Source organism: Odocoileus virginianus, chromosome 25 (genome assembly GCF_023699985.2).
Source record: "Odocoileus virginianus isolate 20LAN1187 ecotype Illinois chromosome 25, Ovbor_1.2, whole genome shotgun sequence".
NCBI lineage: Eukaryota > Metazoa > Chordata > Mammalia > Artiodactyla > Cervidae > Odocoileus > Odocoileus virginianus.
The window spans coordinates 732,792-751,134 of record NC_069698.1 but is presented as its reverse complement, the minus strand read 5'-3'; the positions used below and the strand labels follow the sequence as shown (position 1 = coordinate 751,134).

Below are 18,343 nucleotides of genomic sequence, written 5' to 3'. Positions count from 1 at the left end.
ATTAACTAACCTTATTGTAGTGAACATTTTCCAACATACATATGTATCAGGTCTGGACATCTCAGTTAGTTAATTAGTGTTAGCCACTCAGTCGTGCCCGACTCTGTGCGACCCCATGGACTGCAGCCCACCAGGCTCCTCTGTCCATGAGATTTTCCAGGCAAGGATACTGGAGTGGGTTGCCATTTCCTTCTCCACTGTACATCTTAAACTTACACAATATTATTTGTTAATTATATCTCAGTAAAACTGGAAGAAGAAGAAGAAAATAAAAATGAATAAAGCACCAGTTAGCCAGGTGAGGATCCATGGTCTGAACAGATCTCAGCAGATCAAAGAATAGTCGTGGGAATTCTGCGAGTGAAGCTTTTTCCTGATCAAGAGCAGAGTTAAGTCTTAGGTAGGAATTTTTGGTCCTCTATTACTTTAAGGACATAGTCCTGTTTCTAATGGCCAGAGAAATTTGGCCTATGTCACTGATTCTCAACTTGCTCTTGCTCCATGTTGCCCAAGGTTTGGGCAGAAGGATACCATTTCCAGTTTTGTCTGAAAATCCACGCACAGTCATCTACCTTGCTGAACTGGATCAGAGCATAAGTGAACCAAGAATCTTTGCTATGTCTAATAAGATTCTCGATGCCTTTCCCTTAGACCTGAGACTCTCATGTTACGGGTCATGAATGCCCATTGATATGGATGTGTGCCGGAGGGATTCAAAGTTACCGGAGAAACTAGACCATCAGTTTTATTCAACTGTAATAGATACACAACAAAATTTGTTTTTTATTCAAATATAGTTGGTTTACAATGTTATCTTAGTTTTGGGTATATAACAAAGTTATTCAGTTATGTATATATATACTTTTTCATATTCTTTTCTATTATGGTTTATTACAAGATATTGAATATATTTCCCTGTGCTATACAATGGGACCTTGTTGTTTATCCATTCTATCTGTAATAGTTTGCATCCACTAATCCTAACTCCCAATCCATCCCTCCACCACCCCCTTCCCCTTGGCAAGTAAAAGTCTGTTCTTTATGTCTGTGAGTCTGTTTCTGTCTTATATATAAGTTCATATGTTTCATATTTTAGATTTCACATATAAGTGATACCATGTGGTATTTGTCTTTCTGACTTACTTGGTATGATAATCTCTAGGTCCATTCATGCTGCTGAAAATGACGTTATTTCATTCCTTTATATAGCTGAGTAATGTTCCATTGTGTATATATACATATATATACACATACACCATATCTTATTTATCCATTCATCTGTTAGTGACACTTAGGTTGCTTCATGTCTTGGTTATTGAAAAGTGTGCAGCAGTGAACACCAGGAAGCATGTTCACTTTCACATTACGGTTTTCTTCGAAATGCCCGGGAATGGGATTGCTGGACCGTACGGCAGCTCCACTTCAGTCTTCTGAGGCATCCCCACGCTGTTTCCCACAGGGGCTACACAACTGTCTACTCCCACTGACAGTGTGGGAGGGCTCCCTGTCCCCCGTGTCCCCTCTAGCGTTTGTTACTTGCGGATTTTCTAATGACGGCCACTCTGAGCAGTGTGTGGTGGTTCCTCGTCGTGGTTTTATTTTGCATCTCCCTAGTAATTAGCAATGCTGAGCATCTTTTCATGTGTTTATTGGCCATCTGTCCGTCTTCCTTGGACAAATGTCTACTGAATCTCCTGCCCTTCTTTTTTCATTGAGTTTTGGGGCTTTTGTTGTTGTTGTTGAGTTGTTTTAGCTGTTCATATATGCAAAATTTGAATGAATTTATAAGGAAAAAAACTATTCAAGCTGAAAGAAATGCCAGGATGAATGATTGCTGTCGGGGCTCCGGCTGTATGAACATACCCTCCTCTAGGGTTAGGGCACCTCAGGTGGGAGAGTTGAGGAGTTCTGCCCTCGGAGCACACACCCACCAGTCCTACCAGCATGGACGTGCTGGAAATACCAGAGGTGACTCCTTCCTGGGCATGCATACTCCCCATGCTGAGAACTTCACAAGTGTTTTCTCGGACTGGCTTCCTGAGGTCAGAGCATTTCATCCTGGGTGCTGAATATGGGGAGGGAGTAGAGAAAATGTTGAGTTTTGCTCTTGAGCAGAGGCTAGAGTATATAACCAATACAAAGGCTTTATTATAAAACCATTCCCCAAGTCACAACTCAAGTTTATGCTGGTAACAGCATGATTTTAGAACATTGGTTTCATATTTCTAGAAAAGATGTTTCAGTAGTCTCAGGTCCAACAAAAGGAGTCAAAGATTTGAGTAAAAAAAAAAAAATGTAATAAAGAGGGGTGGAATGAATGGCTTCAGTGTGTGAAGATACAGCTTTTAAAAAAAAAGATACAGCTTTATATTCAGAGAAGGGGAAAAACAGAATATGGTTGGAAGGAGCATAAGGCTCACGTACTTCAATCTTCCATCGAAGCTTTCACCACCTTCCTGTCTTATTATTAACAAACTTGGCTTGGATGCTTCCAGTCTTAGGGACTCATTTCCTCCCTACTTTGTTATTATGCCCTGAGTTCTAGAACATTCTTACTTATACTTGGCTGAAACAGAAAGCGACTTCCCAGGTGGTGCTAGTGTTAAACAACCCCCTGCCAATGCCGGAGACGTAAGAACCTTGGATTCAATCCTGGGGTTGGGAAGATCCCCTGGAGGAGGGCACGGCAGCCTGCTCCAGTATTCTTGCCTGGAGAATCCCATGGACAGAGGAGCCTGGTGGGCTATAATCCAAGGGTCACAAAGAGTCAGACATGACTGAAGCGACTTAGCACACACACACGAAACAGAAAAACGTGCTAGGTAAATTTCACTTTCTCTACTTTTGCTACTAAAAGGAAGCAGAAGCTGTGGGCACAGTTTAGGAAGGGTGCGTCAAGACATGGCTGAGGTGGAGGTGAGCTGCAGAGACTTCCGCAGATCAGAATTCTCTGAAACCAAATCTTCAAAAAGCCAAGAAACATACTAAGAGTTTTGACTATAACCTAACATTGAGACAGTGGATAAGGGGAAAATACCAACGATTCATTGGTATTCATAAAATGGATTATTCAATTATTCAATCCATTCATAAAATGGATTATTGGTGTTGGTTGAAGTTGTTTTTGTAAACCTGTAATCTTAATAATAAAGTTGGGAGGGAAAGATAATATCTGCTGTCAATTAACATGCTGTTTACCACTCAGGTGATATGGCAATGTGGCATTTCCAAATGATGTCAGCAAATCAAAATGTGGAATCAAGTCATTATTTGCTAAATGAATAACAATGTACAGAGGTCATACCAATTGTGATGGAAGCTCAAGTGATGATGAAGATACATACCAGCGTACACACACATTCTAACAACTGATGTCACTTGCATAATTCCAAGACCCTTGGGGTGGGGTAAGTAGAGATAGCTCTTGGTGCTCCTGCCAGTTAAACTGAAATGTTTTTCTCTAATTGCTTAAACTTTTACACAACATGGGTAAGAACTGCCATTCCACCCATCCTAACTTTTTTTAAGAAATTGACTGATATTCCTAAGTGTTGATCTAAAGCATGTGACATAAAAATCCCCCGGGAGCTTTTCTTTTAAGACAGAAAAATAGATGCCACCCCCAGGGGATCTGATTCAGTCGGGCTGGAGTGTGGACCAGGAGTCTGTATTTACATAAGTTCCTAGCTGTTGTTGGTGCTGGTGATGTGGAGACTTTTTTTAGGGGACTTTCTATGCACATGAAGTGTGCCTTTACTACCAGAAGGTGGCTCCATAACATATTAAATCAGGCACTTTATAGATAACTAGCTAAGAAAAGAGCATTGACTTGGCTAAACGAAAACGAACTAACTAACTGGAAAAATTAAGATGTGGCGCTTCCCTCAGTTACCTTTTTTTTTTTTAAGTGAAAGGGTTGGGTGGGAAGGGAGAATGGAAGAGGCTGCTGGAATATGGAGTGCTAGAAGGAATAAATGGACATTAAACTAATTTGACAATCATCATTTGTTATTTAGCTTCTCTCAAAAGTATTATAGCAAACATGTGTTGTTAAAGGAAATCTTTAAATATACCAGAAACACTTGATGTTTAAGAAATAAAAAAAGCAGAGATGCAGGCTTCCCTGGTGGCATAGTGGTAAAGAATCTGCCAGCCAACTCAGGAGACACGGGTTCAAACCCTGATCCTGGAAGATCCCACATGTCACAAAGCAGCTAACGCATGCTGTGTGCCGCACCTGCTGAGCCCACACATCCTAGAGCCTGTGCCCCGAAACAAGAGAGGCCAGGGCAACGAGGGGCCCACGCGATGCACTAGAGAGCGACCCTCCCTGCCCACAACCGGAGACCCAGAGAAAGCTCACGCAGCAGGAAGACTCAGCACAGCCTCGATGAATAAATAAGTAAAATTATCTTTAAAAAAAAAAGGACAGAGAGTCTCAGAGGCTCTTCCCCATCACCAAGCTTTCACATCTGGAGGGAAAATCTCAGGGCTGGTACCGCTACACGCGCTCACTCTTGTTACAGAATCCTGGTTGTTGCCGCAGATAGCAGGTAGGCGCAAGGTGGAGCCACATGTGGACAATTCCTGTCTAAGCTGCTGCTGCTCCTTACTCAGGCTCTTAAAGACACCCACCTGGGTATGATCAGGGTCTGGGTCACAGCCACGAGGCCTCTGGCTCTAGCCCGAATCAGCACAATGACTGACCCCCGGCTCCTGACTCAGTCCTCACGCCAGGGATGTCTGGGGCGCATCATGCACGCTCAGAGGCGGTGTGCTGGGTGACGCCTCCTTCCACGGAGGCTCCCGAGTGGCCCGAGTGCTCCAGTGATGTCACTGTTCCCCAAGGTAACTTGCTGCTGTCGTCACGTCCCCAGCACTGCCCGTACGGGGACATTTCTTCATTCTGTTCTGATCCTTATCACGTTGTTTTGGGAGCCTGTACTGGAGAAATGAGGCTGAGAATGACTAGAGATAAACTGCTGATATGAGGCACAGAGGAAAGCAGGCTTACACCCCCTTTCATCTTTCATTTGTCTGGCTCATCACTTCCGTTCCTCACCCTCACCACATCCTCCAGCCAGGAAAAAAAGCCATGAGTGAGGCATCACTGTGGAACTCAAGGTATCACACAAACTCCCACCTCCAGACCATGCCCCTGGGACGGTCACATGCCTGGTGGTAAGGCTCTTCGAGCTGTTCCCTTCCCGTTAAGCACGCAGCCTGGGAGAGAAGGTGGCGCAGGGTCTGGGATGTGGGGGCTGGAGACAGCCCCAGCCTCAGCATCATTAAGTTGATGTGTTTCCTCTGAAGCTCTTAGGGTGCCTTCAGCCAAGCAAAACCCAGGCCATCTTGCCCTGCCAACCAGACATATCCAAATGACAAGCTGCTTGCTCTGGAACCATCAGTGTTCACCTTTGAAATGATTCCAAAGAAAATGAACCATCTTAACATTTCTAAAATATAACGTAGCCTCCAAGACAGGAGAAAGCCTGCAGTTACCCCTTCAGGAATTCAGTAGGGCCCTTAATCAAGCGATGGAGAAAAATGATTCCAGAAAAGAAAAGAAAAGTTGTAGATGTATTTGCAGAAACAGGTTTGATTAATTGATGAACATTTTGATGAGAATTTCAAGTGATGAAAATAATTCCAGAGGAAGTCAGGCTGTCTACTGTGGCCCTTGAGTTATAGGTCCTTGGAGATAAGAAGTGAGAACCAGAAAGCAAGCACCACAGTTTCAAAGGCTGCACATTTAGCCTCTGTGTGCCGGAGTTTCGGCATGCTTTCTCACTTTTTTCCTGCTTAGATAACTGATTTCAAAAACTTAGCCAAATGACTGTATTTCTCTAACAATTCTTCATTATGCTGGCATTATCTTCATATACAGTATGGATCATTTTTCTCCCCTTCTCAAAAGCTTGAAATGGCCCCTTTTATCTGTAAAAAAGGAAGTCCGAACTCTTTAACGTACTGCGGTCTTAAACGTCCTTTGCTAGATTTGCAATAATAACAGGTAACATAGAATGAGAAGCCGGTGGCACAGTGACCAGCAGACTGGGGTCACAGTTCTGCCACTAGCTATGAGCTCTAGGGCAGGGTTATGTAGCCTCTAAGCCTCAGTGTCCTTTGTCAAGTGGGGCTAGGAAGAGAATTTAACTCATTGAGCTCTTGTGCTGGTCCATGAGAGGAAGTGAGTTCTATTTCCCATGTACCCCTCACGTGTTTTCTGTTTCTCACATCTCCCGTTCATTGTCATAGCTTTGCTCATGTTTTCTCAGCTATACAATCCGTTTCATGCACCCGTGCCCTCTACCCACTTTCTGCTTGCAGAAACTCTTCTTGGAATTCCAGGGCTGGCTTGAAATGCCACCTCCTCTTTAATGCATCTCTCGGCCCTTCCCCCATCAAAATGTATATCTCTTTATTGTCCTCCATATGCACCTCTATTATTACCCATCATTCAGCCTCACATTACATTTTGAAATTCACATATTTGGCTTCTTTTCTCCTGGATTATATATTATCTGATGCTCATCATATGCCAGCTTTTAACTTTCCTCCACTCCTAGCACCTATCAGAACGACTTGCACGGTATCAACACTCCCTTGGTTGTATCTGTCAATTAAAATGGAGTTGCTTTAAAATTCAATCCTCCTATTAAATTAGCCTCCTCTCTGCTTGATTTTTTTTCATAATGCAGTATGTAACAAAATATTAACTATTCATATTCTAGGTATTAATCTATATATTAAAATTAGTTTTTCCAAAGCTAATGTGGCATAGTATAAAAATCCCACTCATGATTTGGTCTCTAAGACAATATGACAGAAAAATTATTCTCTAATACTTAGAAATTCTTTTTTTTTTAATTCTCTAATACTTAGAAATTCTTAGCTGGGATTTTTAATGCAAGTTTATTTTTTCATTATAAAAGTAATATAAAAATGCTATAAAACCTTAGAAAAGAAAGTGAAAATGCAGTGCATGTTCCCACCTAGCAAATGAGCTAATTTCCTAACACCCTGTTACTCAAAGCATGGTCTGAACTCATAGCAGCAGAAGCAGCTCAAATCTGGTCAGAAATGAAGAATCTCAGGCCTGACTCAGACCAACTCAATCAGAATATGGCTGATTTGCACACTAAAGGTTGAAAAGCACTGCTCTAAACTACGACCCGGAACCCAGCAGGGCATGTTTACTGAGCATCTCCTTCCTTCTAGAAACAAATGTTTCTAGAACACCTGCTACATGCCAAGTACTATACTAGAGGCTGTGTCTTCACCTGCAAAAATTCTTCCAGGACTGACTCAAGAATATATGGAGAGCATGTTATCTTCTTTTGAATGTTTTCTTACACAGTCTAAGTAGTTTTGACTGAAAACTGCCAGAGGTGCAAAACATCTCATTCTGAAGCGGTTCCACTTCTCTTGTTCTCTCACAGTGATATCTCTCAGTTTAAGGTTTAATGTGTTCTTATTCTGCTCCTTCTTTCCATTAACAGCTGAAAAATAAGGAGGGAAAGTCATTGAAATTAGCATTCCAGGTAACGCTGAAAGAACACTGCTTGTTTTCTTTAGGCAGCTTTCAAACATGAAGTTTTATGTTTGAGGTTTTTTTTAACTGTACATTTAAGGAAGCCCAGAAAAGGTGACACTTCAAAAGTAAATCTTGGGATATTCCTTCAGGAATATGAGTGGGGTGAGGGGGCATTTCATTGACTAAAACTGCTAGGAGACAGTCGTTCTCAACATGCACAGCACTAACACAGAACTGCTCTCTAAGCATCAGAGGCTGAATGATAAATAGTGTAGGCTTCCTTTTCAATAACCAAGTCTTTCTCGTGGCTCAGCTGGTAAAGAATCCGCCTGCAGTGCAGGAGCCCTGGGTTCGACCCCTGGGTTGGGAAGACCCCCTGGAGAAGGGAAAGGCTGCCCATCCCGACCTCAGGCCTGGAGAATTCCGTGGGCTGTGTGCCCATGCGGTAGCAGAGAGTCGGACACGTCTGAGCGACTTTCACTTTCTCTTTTCACTCACTCCTTCAGGAAACAAGAGCAACTTTTGGTTATTACTGCACAGCTCCAAAGGCTGAAAAGCAGGTTTAAACGAACGTCGGTGACAGACTAGAAGAGGAAGTTTAATAAAACGTCAAAAGGGGGCACTAGCAGCGAGATGAAGCGTACAGAAAAGTGGTCGCTTGGCGGCCGGGCGGTTACCTTGGAGACGAGGAGGCGGGGCCATTCGGTGATTAAGCGTCGGCGGACCTGGAGCCTTCCGTCTGCGTTTGGCCGAAGGTGCTGTTTCCTTTTCCCGTAAGCCCTCCGGAGTCACCGGGAGCTGCCTGGCCTGACACCGTCCGGGGTCCCACCCGAGGGCTGGTTGTTTCTGTCCATTTGCCTCTTCGGCAGGGCGTTCCTGCAGGTACCGAAGTCCGAAGTTCTCATCATTACAGAGACCCTGTGGCTTAGTGGGAGAGTGTAGGGAATGTTGGAGAAAGCAGAGAAACGGCTTTCTGTGCCCAAAGCCTCTGGGCTCAAGGACCTTATTCCAAAATGGGATTTCCAGATAGGGCCGCCACACGAACTGTTCCCAGAAGGCTCCCGGACTTTTCGTTTCGTCTATGAAAAGGGGGTCGTACCACCAACCTACCACCAACCCTGCCTGACTTTTGGGGAAACTGTGAAGAGCAAATGGGACCAAGAATTTGGAAGAAGGTTCCAAACAACAGGCAACGCAAATGCAAAGTATCATTATTTCCATTTCTGCAAAATGGGAATAAGGACTGTGTACCTGAATCTTAATTAGGTAATGGTTGGAATACAAAGCATCCTTGAACTCGTCATCCAGATATGATACAGAGCTCTTTTCCCAGCCTCTTTATCTCTCATGTTTCTGCTCCCCATTTGGTTTATTGGAAATGTCACATACCCCCTGCGTTATCGTCACTGTGCGCGTGTGTGTGTGAGGGAAAGGAGGAGGGCGACGTGTGGCTGCGTTTTACCTCCGTGCTGACTGTGTGAAAGGCCCGCGGAAAGAAGACCTGCCCGATCCCAGCCCCGACCCGTCCGAGCGCGCCTGTTCCCCCGCCCGCAGTCGGCGGCGGCCGGAGGAGCAGAAGGTGGGGGTCGGGCCGGCAGCGGAGGGGTGGGCGCCGCGCGGAGGGGCCGCCCGCGAGGGCGCGGGCCAATCGGAGCGCCCTCTGCCAGCGGCCAATCACAGGCCGCCGTGCCCGGCAAATCTGCCCGGCAGAGCCGGGCGGGGCCGCCGGGAGCCCGGGGCCGCCGGTTACACTTCCGAGCGCCTGCTGGAAGCCACGGGGCCGGGGGGCCTGTGCGGAGGAGCCGGGGAGGGCGCTCAGGCAGGTCCAGCTTACGGGCCAGCCCAGGGACACGCATACAAGCGTGAATCACGCTGAGGATGGTGCGTCCGGGCGCTCACGAGCGGACAGAGCCCCCGGCGTGTCGGTGTGTCGTGTGGGCACCTGCCGTGTGAGTGGCTCCAGGCGTGGCTGCTGGAGCAGGACGTAGGACGTTCAGTTTCTGTCCGATTTATTTCGAGGGGCCTCCGTTCCCCCGATCCAGAGGGGGAACGTAAGAAGTTTAACGAAGCTGGTCTGAGCAGATTAAGGGAACAGCGGCTGGGTCGGAGAGGGTGGGGACTGCGGGTGCTGGGGGCTAGGGAATCTCGTCCTTGCCCCGCGTCTTCCCGGGGCACGAAGGCCTTTGGGCAAGACTGGCGTGACAGAGTTGGCCCTGAAATGCTGGAGAACCTGGCGACGATGATCGCTGAATGAGTGGCACTGGGCTGAGCTTGAACCGCTGACTGGCAGAAAGGGATGCTAGCGTTTAGGAAGGTAAGAAGGAAACTCAGAATGGGGACCATCTGCTCCCCCAACCCCGGCGGGACAAAGACACCGGAGGTCTGCAATGCCGACTGGATGGCCTCCCTCCCGCCTCGCCTCCACCACGTCCCCCTCTCCAATCTGGCGATTCCAGGTATTCTTCTGTTCCTACTCATACCCACTCTGCTTCTGCCATTTCAGTGTGGTTAATGGGGTTGGGCTGCCTTTCTGTTGTGCTGAGAAAATAATTGTCACTGACCTTAACTAAACCTCTTTTTATTTCCAACTAAAAGCTTAACATTGAAGCAGCTGCTGTAAAGAGATTTAAGTGCACTGCATCACTGGCAAAAAGGGGCTTGAGAATGGAAGCCCCATTTTTGGTTTGTCTGTCTGTTTGGCTCTTTTGTTTTGTTCTTGAATAGACTTAGAATAAGAACATTACCTTCTTAATGTTGGGGCCAGGGTATGTGAGGGATGTGTTTTCTTGAATTACTCAAAATAAAAAGGAGAGATCAAGGTAATGAATAAAAAGTCATGAGCAATTTTAGATCTGGATCAAAATTAACACTGTAGAGTGTTTTCTGTCTCATTTATCTGACCTTGCATAGTGGAGAAACAAGAAACAAATTAGTTTTTAAGAAGAGGTTCAGAACTAGGACTGGGTGTCCAAACACATATTATTGTTGTTGGAAAAGCCAGAAATAGAGAACACAGGTGCTTGTCACAGCCAGTCATTAGGTGTGATGATGAAGTGGTGTTTGAAGCTTTGTCTATATATGCACAGGTGTCTGCCTGGCTGATCTAGAACTGAAGGCTCAGAACCCACTTCTGCACCAACCGCTCTCCCTCCTGGGGGTTGTGTACTGTGACAACACGCTCATTAGGTTTGTCCTTTTCCTTCCATCCAAAAGCTGACTAAAGCTGGGTTTCCAGGGAAGGAGGTTGACTACAGTGATCCTGGCATTGGGTGCTGGGCAAGGTCTAGATTCTGATACTCGGAAAGCACTGCCAGGAGCAGGGGAATGGACCACTGCCAATCCTTTCTCTCCCCTGGAGACATAACAGTTGCCTTCACCCCTAGACTACCAGGCAAACTCCCAAACATCCCTGGGAGCAGTCTGCCTTTTGGTGGCAGACAGGATGACCTCATGCAACCCCAGGCCTTTGCTTTCTATGCATGAGGAAGAGTGTGGTGCCGGCTTCAGGCGCAGCCTTTCTGAGTCGCCTCTTCTTTTGGAGATCTTCCAGGTTCATTGTCCTCATAGGCTCTTGCTTTTGAGCAAGGAGAGGGTTGCTAAATCTCTTTATAGTTTTGATCACTTGTGTTTTATCAGCCACTGACTACGGCTCTCTGGGAAATACCAGACGGTGGTGCCTCAGAACTGGTCTTTTCCTTGTTTAATTGATGCCTGTGGAGTCATTGCTGAAATGATGCACAGGCCTCTTTTAACATGAGTCATTTGTCATTAGGCTTTTTGACGGAATTGTTTTGCCAGGTGGTATGGCAAATAGAATGTGTTTGCAAACAGAATGGCATCTTAGGCAGGCACAAAATGACTCTGTCGTTCGGGGCATGTCCGGGTAGGCTCAGACTTCCTCCTTCCTGCTGTACTTTGGACAGTTCAGGCCACAGCAGCAACTCTGCCCATGATGTGGCTGTGTACTCTGACCCCATGACTCCAGAAAGGAGCTGGGCATTTGTTCTGTAATCTCTAGGGTTTCTCCCAATTACTAGAATTGCCAGAGTTAGCAAATGGTGGGGCCTGCTGCTGTAACTGGAAATTCTGTGGTTATCCACCAAGGGGACACAGAGATTTGTTCAGCCACTGCTTTGTGAAGTCCTGTCCTTCTAAGAAAAAAAAAAAAAAGTGCCCTTGACGGCTCAAAAGATATTGAACTCATTGCTGTGAATGCCCTTTTCCCAGCAGCGGATGGGACTTGAGTGTATGTAAAGATATAAAGCTCAGAAGATGAAAACCACATATTAAATTCTAGCCATTTGTGAACCCTTTCCCCTCCTCCCCGGCCCTGCACCCCTTCCTCGATGCTAGTTCTCCTTTCTCTACCTTGAGCTTCATACTCCCCAGCTAAGGACTAGCAGTCCAGTTCTGCTAGGCCTTGCTGAGAGATTCTGAAATACAGACAGCCGTTCGGGGAGTGGAGGCCACCATCTTCCTCCTTGTTCCTCTTTTCCTTTCCCCTCCTCATCGCCTTCATCATAATAGTTATTATGCACTGAGCACACCCACATAGCACCTTCTGGCATGTATTACCTCAAACCCTTACACCTCCAGGTGGGTAGTAACCTCATTTCAGAAATAAGACAATTATTGTCCAGAGAGATTAAGTAATTTTCTCAAGATCACTCGTAACAAACAGCAGAAGTAATATTTAAGCTCCTATGTAACTGGCTCCAAAACCCACGCACTCTGCCTGTGCCCTTGAGGAGGCCCTAGAAGTTCAGAGCAGCCAGAGGGAGGGACGGGGGGGCGTTCTGTAGCTGGAAACTAGTTTTCAGACTGTCCTCTGCAACAGATGAAGGAACTTTTAAAACTGGGTGATGTTTTAATCTGACCAATTATGTATCACTGTCTAGCTAGATATATACATAGATATGTATACTTATTATATATCTATTATCTATTTTATATATTTATCAGTTTAGTCGCTCAGTCATGTCCGACTCTTTGCAACCCCATAAACTTCAGCACTCCAGGCTTGCCTATCCATTACCAACTCGCGGAGTTTACTCAAACTCATGTCCATTGAGTCGGTGATGCCATCCAACCATCTCATCCTCTGTCATCCCCTTCTCCTCCTGACTTCAATCTTTCCCAGCATCAGGGTCTTTTCCAATGAGTCAGTTCTTCACATCAGGTGGCCAAAGTATTGTAGTTTCAGCTTCAACATCAGTCTTTCCAATGAATATTCAGGACTGATTTCCTTTAGGACTGACAGGTTGGATCTCTTTGTAATCCAAGGGACTCTCAGGAGTCTTCTCAACACCACAGTTCAAAAGCATCAATTCTTCGGTGCTCAGCTTTCTTTATAGTCCAACTCACAACCATTCATGACTACTGGAAAAACCATCGCTTTGACTAGACAGACATTTTTTGGTGAAGTAATGTCTCTGCTTTTTAATATGCTGTCTAGGTTACACACAAATGTATGTGTATGTTGCTGTTTAGTCGCTAAGTCATGTCTGACTCTTTGCAACCCCATGGACTATAACCTGTCAGGCTCCTCCACCCATGGGATTTTCCAAGCAAGAATACTGGAGTGGGTTGCCATTTCCTTCTCCAGGAGATCTTCCCAACCCAGGAATCGAATCCGTGCCTGCCGCATCAGCAGGCAGATTCCACAGAGCCACGTGGGAAGCCCCATATACATCCCTGTCCAGAAACAGAAGCCAGTAAGATGTCCCCACTTGGAACTGGAACCCAGTAAGTTTTAAACTCAAATGTAGCGCTTCGACCTATTCTGTATGTGCACATGTGCTGTGTGTGCCAGCCCCGGGTGTCGCTACCGTGGGTCAGCTCCGTCAGGGTGGGAGTGGGGCAGCAGTGACATGGGAAAGGGCAGGGAAAGCAGGGCTTCTGACCTTAATGGAAGAACTGGGATGCAGTTCACTGTGCCAGATTTGAGTGCACCTGTTGCATTTGCCTAAATCATCATGGGAGAGAGCAAGCGTGAACATGCATCTCTCAGCAAAGCCTTGATGTGTTATTTCGTGCCCACAACTGTTAAGAACAGCTGTTAATGACCAGTTTCACCCAGACATATTGACCTGTCTTGGAGATGAACCTCAGAACAGTTCTCCTGCCCACTGCATAGAATAATTTGAGACCTTAAGGGTGAAAAATCTGGAAAAGTCAGGTTTTTTAATTAAAGCTTTAAACTCTACAAACAATTTTGTTCATGTTAGTGAAAGCATGATTTTTTTCTATGGACTGATAGGAAAATTTTTCTCTATAACGTGTGTGGTTTCCAATGAATTCTTCTTTATATATTTTAGTGCTGTTTCTTTTTTAAAAAAAACATGTTTTCTCTCTTTTTAAAAATAATCTATTTGGTCTATTGGAAAGAGCGTTGAACATAAGGGTCTGGAAATTTGATGTTGAGTCTGGCGGTTTGATACTGTGGAAGCATCTGGATTTCTTAGGGCTTAGTTTCCTCATTTGTAATTAAAATGAAATGTAGAAAAGTGAAAGCAAAAACCCTTCAGTCAGGTCCAACTCTTTGCAATCCCATGGACTGTAGCCTGCCAGGCTCCTTTGTCCATGGAATTCTCCAGGCAAGAACACTGGAGCGGGCAGCCATTCCCTTCTCCAGGGGATCTTCCTGACCCGTGGACTGAACCTGAGTCTCCTGCCTTGCAGGCAGGATCTATATCTTCTGAGCCACCAGGGTAGTGTCCTTTCCAAATGAAAAATTCTTTGATTAGTTTGAAGGTTTTTTGTTTCTTTTTTTGCCTATTCACCTACAAACACAGAAAAATGACTAGGCCATTTTTGTCTGAAGGTTATAACCTTTTTATGCCTTTTCAGAGCAAGAAATTATTTTTGGCATGTGCAGACAAGGACTCATAATTGGTAGAATGAAGCAAAGTCTTCTCACTTTAGCATCCTAAAACAGACTATCAGTCAGTCAGTCAGTCAGTTTAGTCGCTCAGTCATGTCCAACTCTTTGCGACCCCATGAATCTCAGCACGCCAAGCCTCCCTGTCCATCACCAACTCCCAGAGTTTACTCAAATTCATGTCCATCGAGTCGGTGATGCCATCCAGCCATCTCATCTTCTGTCGTCCCCTTCTCCTCCTGCCCCCAGTCCCTCCCAGCATCAGGGTCTTTTCCAGTGAGTCAGCTCTTCACATCAGGTGGCCAAAGTATTGGAGTTTCAGCTTCAGCATCAGTCCTTCCAATGAACACCCAGGACTGATCTCCTTTAGGATGGACTAGTTGGATCTCCTTGCAGTCCAAGGGACTCTCAAGAGTCTTTTCCAACACCACAGTTCAAAAGCATCAATTCTTCTGCGTTCAGCTTTCCTTATAGTCCAACTCTCACATCCATACATGACCGCTGGGAAAAACCATAACCAGACAGACCTTTGTTGGCAAAGTAATGTCTCTGCTTTTTAATATGCTGCCTAGGTTGGTCATAACTTTCCTTCTAAGGAGTAAGCGTCTTTTAATTTCATGGCTGCAGTCACCATCTGCAGTGATTTTGGAGCACAAAAAAATAAAGTCAGCCTCTGTTTCCACTGTTTCCCCATCTATTTGCCATGAAGTGATGGGACCAGATGCCATGATCTTAGTTTTCTGAAGTTGAGCTTTAAGAAGTAGAGTAGTTCAAATTGTACATACTCTGAGTACATTTAAAGAAACCTCGTGCTCAGGCCTGTGGGAGAATCAGGCATCAATCCTACCGTCAAACAAGCTTTCAACTTAGAGATATTTACACATACACACACACACACACAAACACACACACACCTGTATTCACCATACACAATTTTAAAAAACTAATTGGGTTAAATATTAAAAGAGAGATGTAAATAGTGTTACAGATGCACATAGAATGGAAGGATTAACTTCAGCTTTTAAGAGTAGCAGCTTGGTCTTCCCTGATGGTTCAGATGATAAAGAGTCTGCCTGCAGTGTGGGAGACAGGGGTTCGATCCCTGGGTCAGGAAGATCTCCTGGAGAAGGGAATGGCAGCCCACTCCAGTGTTCTTGCCTGGAGAATCCCGTGGTCGGAGGAGACTGGTGGGCTATAATCCACAGAGTCGCAAAGAGTTGCACATACCTGAGCACATAGAATGAAGAGGTTAATTTCAGCTTTTAAGAATAGAAACTACTTTTTCCAAAAAACATGACATTTGACTTGGAATTTGAAGACTGGTCAGGATTTCAAGAAATATGGTCAGGGTTGGGAAGGGAACTTTCCATTTGAAATAAAGAGTTAAGCACAGGAGTGGAGGTGTGTTGGGAAAAGGCTGGGCGACCGCTTCTGCTGCCCCTCAGGAAGGCTTCGTTAACATCTGTGTCGTTGCACTTCCCCGCCTGTCTTCTTCCGCATCATCTGGGTACAATTTGTACCCAGAGAATATGGATTATTGCCCTTAACAATCCTAAGTCCTAGCACAGGACAGCAGCTCCGTCACTGATAACGCTGAGTCAGTCGTTCAGCGCATGAAGCAAGACAGTAAGAATGCTGGAGAAGTGGCTTGCAGCCCCCATCCTGTTCAACTGTGATCAGAGCTAAACCGAATAGGTAGGTTAGGTTCCCCTTCTGTGAATGCCGTAAGGAACACTCTGAATATTTTCCAATTGGTTTCTTGTTATCTTTGCACAACATTACTGTAGCTCTAGATAAGGCTCATCACTGAGCCCCATTGGATACGGAAATTCTGAGTCAGAGTCAGATGGTCAGCAGGATCAGAAGCAGGTCTCTGGTGTCACCGCTGCCCTGGGAACAGTTCTTTCCTCCCGCATCCTTTCTGTCTTCCCTCGTCCCTGGTCGGATGTGAGCGGCTCGTGTTTCCAGTGTGGGCGCAGCCTCAGCCTGCTCTCCTTTCTTCTTCACTCTTCCCCTTCCTTCCACCGCCCGGCCTGTGTCCCAGCCTCTCCCGCTCCAGCACCAGCCCTCTGCAGACCTCCCTGCTCTCAATTCCCAGAGTGTTCCCTGCTCTCATCTGGCGGATGATATGCCCCCCTCTCTTCTTCCATCCTTCTGGAACCCTGTCCTTTTCCTATGCAGTTCTGTCCTGCCTTTGACCACTTGACGGTTCCTATAGCTTTTCTGCTGTGGCCCCACACTCACTTCCCACATGTGTGCAGGGAGACGGAATCCCTATGAGAGCAGGACGGAGGGAATCACTACTCCAGTCCTGCATCTGGAAGTTGGGTCAGGTCTGGTGGATCTCACCAGGATGGGGACCCAAAAGGGCGCAAAATCTACTGTGGAACCAGAAGGGTATGTTGACACCACTCTGGGGATATCACAAACCCTGAGCTGGCCCTCGAAGCAACTCATTCGCCTACAGAGGCTATGGAAAACCAAGGACCAAGCCGAATCTACCAGGGCTGACCCAATCAAGGAAAAAAAAAAAATCACACGCAACCAAAGTCGTATCTTAAGTGGGAGCACATGTTTGTTGCTTTGTGTTTCATTTTTTCCTTCCAGGTGGTCATGGTGAGGAACAAAAAGAGGCTGTGATTTAGTGTTTGTATTAGTAGGTTTCTCTTCTAAGAAGGTTCATCACTTCCTGAGATCCTTTCCCTGCCCCAGTCACACGAAAGCCACAAGAAATTCAGGAATCCCGCATATCTGTAAGAAATAGAATCATGGGTTGGTCTGGAGCATGAATGCTAAAGCCACACGGTCTGGATTTGAATCCCAGCTCTGCCCCTCACGACTCTGTGACCTTGAACAAGTTACTTTACTTCTTCATGTCTCAATGCTCACTATTATCTCTTCAAAACAGGTGATAGTGGCACTACCTCATTTGGTTAGTTTGAGAATTTAAATAAATTCATAGAGCATGCTAAGAACAGCATCTGTCACAAAATAATGCATCTTTTTTAAAAATTAGTCATGGTAGTCATTTATTGAAAGCCTGTGTCGGGAATGGACAGCGAAAAAGAGTTGTAAAATGCTGTCTGTTCCTTCAGGTAATTTGCAGTCTAGTTAAGGGGCTGACCTTCCGATTAAGCCATGTGGCTGCATGTTCTCTGTCTGACCACACCAGGGTAACTTGAATGGTCATCCCTTCAAGGGGACTTGGAGTTAAGGGAATGCTACCTGGTGGGTAGCCCAGATTGTGAGTACCGGAAGAGTCTTAAACGCAGCCTGTGGGGAACTGGTCAAGAGAGCCAGAAATCCTCTTCAGCTACTTTATCCCCCTACCCCAAACTTTGTCATCTCCAGCCATCCAAAGCCTTTGGGAAAATTTGACTCTCTGTGACAGTTGCAGAATGCTCTCCTCACAGCCCCAGAACTTATACTCCTAACCCAGTCATTTTATCACCAGATGAAGAGTAGGAATATTGCAAAATGCTTTCCTTTAAACAAATCTTTTCAACACCTTCCCCAGCAGTGGAAAGCCTCCTGATCCCTCCAAACACATGCATCATCCACACATGCAAATGCACACATCCTGCCCATCCCCAAACCCACACACAGCCATGCCCTCAGCCTCACCCCCAGGAGAGCCCGCCGTCGTTTCCCCTTTCTGAAAATCCTGCAGGACTTGCTCACTGACCTTCCAGATCCCACGAGCCTGCTGCGTCACCTGCATGCTGCTCTTTTAGACCGGCTTCTGAGGCGGGGATTCGGTTTCTGACACGTGCTCTGACCTGCTCTCTGCTGCGCGTGACAGGCTGGCTCCCCAACTCTCCCTGACCTCGGAGAGCTTTTATGCACAGGCACACTAGAGGGAATGGTCGGGACGCGCTCCAGCTCCTGTAACTTCGCCTCCGAGAAAAGCACAAACCACTTTGTAA

General features: G+C 45.8%; 2 protein-coding genes and 1 long non-coding RNA gene across 5 annotated transcripts in view; 2 read left to right on the top strand and 1 right to left on the bottom strand.

The window, feature by feature from the left end:
* Nucleotides 1-732: 732 nt before the first annotated feature.
* On the bottom strand, nt 733-9,115 carry LOC110145389 (uncharacterized). 2 transcript variants are annotated; one of them, XM_070454915.1, is made up of 3 exons: nt 8,215-8,758; nt 4,636-7,502; nt 733-2,065 (listed from the first exon to the last, which is right to left on the bottom strand). In XM_070454915.1, exons 1-2 carry the CDS (start codon nt 8,756-8,758, stop codon nt 7,309-7,311), a joined length of 738 nt encoding a protein of 245 aa, XP_070311016.1. In that variant the 3' UTR covers nt 733-2,065; nt 4,636-7,308. The 2 variants fall into 2 exon arrangements, 1 of the variants encoding a protein (XP_070311016.1); XR_011483445.1 differs by lacking the exon at nt 733-2,065 and adding an exon at nt 9,000-9,115 and having other exon boundaries at nt 5,562-7,502; nt 8,215-8,461.
* On the top strand, nt 8,327-8,840 carry LOC110145391 (uncharacterized). The gene is made up of 2 exons (XR_002316201.2): nt 8,327-8,419; nt 8,564-8,840. It is a non-coding gene; the product is annotated as an uncharacterized lncRNA (long non-coding RNA).
* A 46-nt stretch (nt 9,116-9,161) lies between the features above and the next one.
* Nucleotides 9,162-18,343, top strand: part of PLCXD2 (phosphatidylinositol specific phospholipase C X domain containing 2) — a 52,174-nt gene continuing 42,992 nt past the window's right edge. For both annotated transcript variants that reach the window (XR_002316194.2, XM_020905642.2), the window contains exon 1: nt 9,162-9,993. Coding sequence is in view for 1 of the 2 variants with exons in the window: in XM_020905642.2 (XP_020761301.1) it covers nt 9,834-9,993 (160 nt within the window). In the remaining variant the exon portion in view is untranslated. The remainder of the gene's footprint in view (nt 9,994-18,343) is intronic.